General features: G+C 36.2%; 1 protein-coding gene across 1 annotated transcript in view; it reads left to right on the top strand.

The window, feature by feature from the left end:
- Window positions 1-690: 690 nt before the first annotated feature.
- LOC113503453 (phorbol ester/diacylglycerol-binding protein unc-13-like) overlaps window positions 691-6,000 on the top strand; it is a 108,771-nt gene continuing 103,461 nt past the window's right edge. Inside the window, exon 1 of the mRNA XM_026885433.1 lies at window positions 691-941. Within this exon, the coding sequence (XP_026741234.1) occupies window positions 920-941 (22 nt within the window). The 5' untranslated portion in view covers window positions 691-919. The remainder of the gene's footprint in view (window positions 942-6,000) is intronic.

Here is a 6,000-nt window from a genome sequence, read left to right as displayed (position 1 = left end):
GATTTTATTCATCCAACCGTAGCGATTTAAATGGTTTGTTTCAAGTAAACTTATAATTTTGTTCTCTTGATAAATTAATTTTACTTGAACACATTTTGTTTTGCTGAGAAAATATTTCAAAGACAATATGACATGTTCAAGACGGCTACGACGGATGTGCTTGACGGGATCGACAGTTTTATTGATAATATTATATATTCATAATGTTAGAAAACTTTATTTTTTATTGATTTAAGTACATAGATATGACATCATATGAAAAAAAAAACAAACTCCTAGTATTATACATGACCCTAAGAGTGACCTAGGCTTTATTCCAAACCGGTTTTTCAGTGCCAGCTCGGCACCACAGCTAACGTTTCACAAGTACTTTTGTCGCGTATGTTAAGGAAAAAGAGTCGCTGGTGTAATAAAAACTTTTCCTCAATTTAATTTGAGTAAAATAATTAACGAGTTACCACTGAAACTCGTTTCAAACTTCTGTAGCTTACGATCTGTTCGCGTATTAAAAAGCGTGAAAACAGTCCGCGTACTAATAATGGTTGGGTTGTCGCCAACACCTGCTTCCAAAGGAGTCGGGTTCGTTAGCGGTCATTAAAACTGCATCTGTAAGGACTAGGGCAGTGCAATAATTGCATCAAGTTTAACCGGGCTCGATCGATGTGAGGGTATTTACCTCGCCGGGCGAAAATAATCCGGGTACCGGTGATGTCAGAAGGCGGCGAGTGCGCGTGCGCGAGGACGCTAGTAGGTACTAGTGGGTATAGTGGAGAGCCGGGCGTCAGTCGGTCGCCGGCCGCGCGTTGAGCCGGGCGCGCGTGTGCTACTAATGGCGCCCCGTGGCGGCCGGTGAGGCGCCGGCCCCGCCGACCGCCTCGGGTCGACGGGCCAGCCAGGCCAGACGGGCGTTCGTCCCATCATGTCCTTGCTCAGCGTCACAGGTATATAGTGCTGTGTGCCGGCTAATGATGCTAACCCGCTTTGTGTTAAGATATACGAGAGTTACGCAGCAATTTGTGGTCGTTATGGACGCGTATCGAATATGTCCAGGTACCTGCCGCCGCCAGGGCTAAGGACCTGGCTGTGGCTACGTTATTCCGTCAACCTTTAGCCACGTTACATTTATAATACTTAAGAAAAACACGTATTTCTGTAAGAAACGATTCCCACACACACAAAACACATTATCGGTAGCTATGACCGCAGTTTTAATGTGTTTCTGACAAGTTTTTGTGTAGCCAATATCAGATAAATAAAGTTTGATTACCAGTTTCGATATATTAGTTTGTTTTGCGTGGGTTACGTTCGTATATCAGCGTGTGTCAACGGTGTTGGTTATAAAGGTCATAGTCAAGGCTCTCGTTGTATGTTGCTCTTCACGTTCACAGAGATTTCATTATCGTGCGTCATAATTCCAAGAAAGACATAGAGCTAAAACCACTATAGCACACTAGCTTTATTTTAGCGATAATTTCGACTAAGCTAAAATTTTGTATTACATTGCGCGCTATTAAAGTGTTTTGTTTATGCCTCAACGTTGAACCAGCTTTGTACATCGTGTTAATTTCAAGGACCGCAAAGTTGAATGTATTTAGACGTCTTCGTTGGTATTGAAGAAAGGCCGCATTATCTGAAGTGAGGTAGTTAATTCAATAGTGGCAGCGCATCGGCGAGCCACGCAGGGAACTGAGCCTATAGCTATAGTGTAACATTATGTTCTGCCCCATTTAATGCGGATGTAGGTCGTGACCATAACAAGATACCTTTCTGTAACTAAAAGACATTATACAAGTTAACACTACTAACATCGTGATCTTATAAGTTTTGTTTGTTGTATTTAGAAGATCAGTATTTATTAAATCTTACTGTAATACTCATCAATATTTCGTACTTTCGCGTCAGCTTTCCTGCTTCATAAATATCTTTTGTTTCCTTTCGAGTGCGTATCTAATCCCGCCACGCTATAAAATAAGTGGGATTCTGTACATAATGAATGTACGCAAAGTAAATGATGTCAGCAGAAGGCGTTCCAATCTCTTTATTTATTCACTCTGATTACATTTTTCGGCTTTGGTTCGGATGGTATTTTAAGAGCCAATTTCACCTTTACATTAAAACTGCGTTTAGAGAAACCACGTTCCATTTATCGAGCCTAAAATTTACAAATATGGAAGTCGAAATGGCAATTGTTTTTGCGCATATTTTGAATTTATATTAGTGAAACACGAGTTGGAGCGTTAAGCGCGAACCGAGATTAACTTTGTTGATCGCGTTCGCACGCTACTGTGAAACTCGCCCAAAGAATTGTATTACATGCGAATCTGAGTTTCTTGTGGAGTTGTCAAAACGTTGATTAATCCATTCAAACGCGTGTAACATTGTTATTTGTTAGGTATGTTCTCACGCCCACGTTTACTCAGGAGTATTACCGGCTATATTAGCCGTGTCACTTATTTTTAGACTAATTTAATCCGGCTATGTCGTGAGTGTGTCAATCAAAAGAAACGACCTACTAAAGAAAGCTTTTTGTTAAATAATGATTGTTATTCTTATGAACAAGAGTTGTGAGACATTCTCTTTATTTTTAACAGCGTTCAGATCACAGCATAGCTTGGCTATAGAAACTTTTAAACTTTTGTGTATACGATATTTTTTATTTATGTGAGCCAATGCAGGATCGGTATCAATGTAGCGTTTCTGTGGGCAAAACTGAGTAACACAGATTATTGTCTAATGTATTGTGATAATGATTTAAATTAAGAAAATACCCTTACTTTTACGCCTATTATGGATTACATAATATTATAACAATAATTGAATATTAACGTAAAATAAAAAGAAAATAAAAACGCCAAATAGACCTTTAAAAACACAGCATTATTCGGTTGTGATTACTTAATAAAATGACTAACATCTAATCACAATATTGGACTCTGCATTGATTATTTGATATCCCCTACCTTAAAAAATATATTCTTTTTCGCCGTGTTAACGTGCCTTAAACTCATAGTAGTAAATACTATGAAAAAATAAACAAAACAATTGATTAGGTTTCAATTGTTTTGAGCACGTGTATCAGGTGTCGATGTGACCTAGAAGTTGAATGACCTCATTTAAATGTGCTACGGTATACTCAATACTGTTACAATATGATTATATTATTCTAATGAGGTTTTACTATGACACTGAAGGTATACTGATTTTGTCGGCATTGTAATGTAATGTATTTTAAATATATTTTTATTAATTATTGTTTCAAAATTGTAGATTAGTTTAAGATGCAACGGTTTTCTCACGGGTTTATTAAGAATATCGGGATAGTTCGACTTGCGACTCGACGACCGCGTCAGCTCATGATTAAGGACCCCGGTTGGGTCTTTTTTAAGTGTGAATCATCTTCACCAAAGTAACTGAACAAAAGAGTTTTTGCTTAAAATATGGTATGTACAATATTTATATTCTATTCGTATAGGCGTTCTCTTACAAATTGTCGAGGTTTTTTCATCGATCCAACCTCAACAATTAATTTATATTTTAAAAGACTTTATTTTCAACATAGAAAATGAAGTTTCAAACGATTCAATGAAGCATAACTTTATCTAAACTCTTTAGAAGTTTCATATAAATGCATGAAGTTTGAGAGTTGAGAGTACTGGTCGGTCTTTATTGCATTCTATCGGCAGAGAAAGAAAATGAACGCTGTTATAATATTTAAGTGTTTTCTTTTTCGAACTTAGACATATACAATTATATATGTAACTAATATTGTTTAAGGGATTTATAGGGGCTTATGCAATCTTGATTTTTATCAAATCAAGACTAACTGTAAATCTTAATCATTTACCTAAATTACATTGTAAATAGTTACAAGGTCCTATTTTTTTTGTTGTAATGTTTTGTAGCTTAGTAGAAATGTAACTTGTCTTTATTGCAAGGCTTTAAAAGAAACTAATATACTTAGTAGCTTATCTATAAACATAAATAATATGACTCGTCTTTATTCACAAAAAAACCTAAAAAAAAATTAGCAAATCATAAACCTAGGGAAGAAATTACAGTTAAGAAACAAGAATACTAATTTCACAAAACTGCAGAACAAAAAGTAAAAAACTTACGACGGCTAAAGATAGTGCTTTCAAATCCCAGACTGTCCGAGTAAACTAGTCTTTTCAAACAAATTTAGCATATAAAGAGGTTTCTTTCTCTACAAATATCATTGGCCTAGCCTTTTCCCAACTATGTTGGGGTCGGCTACCAGTCCAACCGGTTTCAGCTGAGTACCAGTGTTTTACAAGGAGCGACTGCCTATCTGACCTCCTCAACCCAGTTACCTGGGCAACACAACACCCCTTGGTTAGACTGGCTGTCAGACTTTTACAAGCTTCTGACTACCTGTAACGACTGTCAAAGATGTAGGAATAACAGCTGGGACCCACAATTTAACGTGCCTTCCGAAACACGGAGGAACTCGCTATGACAAAGATGGTCACCCATCTACGGACCAACCGCGTCAAGCATAGCTTAACCTGTGATCGAATCACTTATGCGGTTATAGCTTAGCCACGAGCTCCTTTTTCTCTACAAATAGTTGAACACTATATAATGTAGTATAGAATGGCTGCAATCGCTTATAACAGCCGCAGCACAAGGCTGAATCCAATCCAATCAATATTTACCAAGACTGGTATTAAATACCGAACGTATTTGTGAATCAAAAGGTTGACTACCCCTGAGAATCGTAAAAGTACTATGTCAACATATAGGATGTTTTTTTAAGGGTGTATGGTTTTTACGAATGATACACATGTAGTTATTATAAACATTTCTTGTTTTGCGAATATAGTTAACTAGCTGTTGCCCGCGACTTCGTCCGCGTGGTTAGAAGATATAAGTTAGGAATTTTTGAACGGACACACACCACATTTTCCATTGTACCTTCGCTCCTATAAACAAACAAACAAACTCTTCAGCTCTATATATTAGTATAGATATAGATTAGAGTTTGTGATGATATTTTTTTGCTTAGTTTAAATTATAGTTGAGTAATCTTCATTTTTTAATACGGTTTATTTTGACCTTTTAACTTCGGTTTTGCAAGCCGGAATTTCGATAATCGTAGCAAACAGAAACCAACACTTAAAGTTCTTACTACTCTCACACCAAATTGCATCAAAATCAAATCAACTGTTTATACAGTACATAACAAACAAACACAAAATTGACCCTTATAATATTATTAAGCACGATCATATACAAGCTATACAATCAACAACAACCTGTATATACAGCTAAGTACAGATTAGATATTAACCTTATTAATCCCTTGCATTGACCGTGAGTACGTTTCGCGTGTCTCGCCAACATTTGGTTAATATCTACAATTTATACATGCTACGAATACCGTTGTGTAATACTGTGACTTACTTTGTACTGATCCATGTATATTTGAATAGATTATGCCATGTTTGTCATAGCCTTTGTTTTCGAACTAAAAAGAATGAAGTTAATTAATAACATACCGATTTTTTCTTTTTGACTAGGTCAATCCGAATTTACCTGTTCTTATTTTTTTATTTGAGTATCAATGAATGAGTTCAGTCTATCGAACACCACAGCGAGATATAGGCCTCCCCGAAATTGCACCACAACACCCACTCCTCTGCCTTTTGCGCCTAGTAAGAGCCACCTATCCTTTTTAAGTCAACGTCGTATGTCGAAATATGCATATTCTTTAATTAAAAGCTTAAGTATGATATATTATGGTAATATGTTATTTGACCCAAAAATCAATTACTACATTTTTACCTTTCCCCGCGAATGAATATGTTAAAAAAAATGTGGTATTATTGATCATTCATTCTATTTAAGCAGTTAATCCATTTTACAACCTATAATTAATCAAACAACCGTAATTAAAATTGTAAGGCTTGTAGAAGTTGATTAAAAGTGGGACACAATATGTTTCATTATAGTGAAATATCAATAACGCTTACAATACAA

This window comes from Trichoplusia ni, chromosome 19 (assembly GCF_003590095.1).
Source record: "Trichoplusia ni isolate ovarian cell line Hi5 chromosome 19, tn1, whole genome shotgun sequence".
Taxonomy (NCBI): Eukaryota; Metazoa; Arthropoda; class Insecta; order Lepidoptera; family Noctuidae; genus Trichoplusia; species Trichoplusia ni.
The sequence above is the reverse complement of the archived record's forward strand: the minus strand, read 5'-3'. Positions and strand labels throughout refer to the sequence as shown.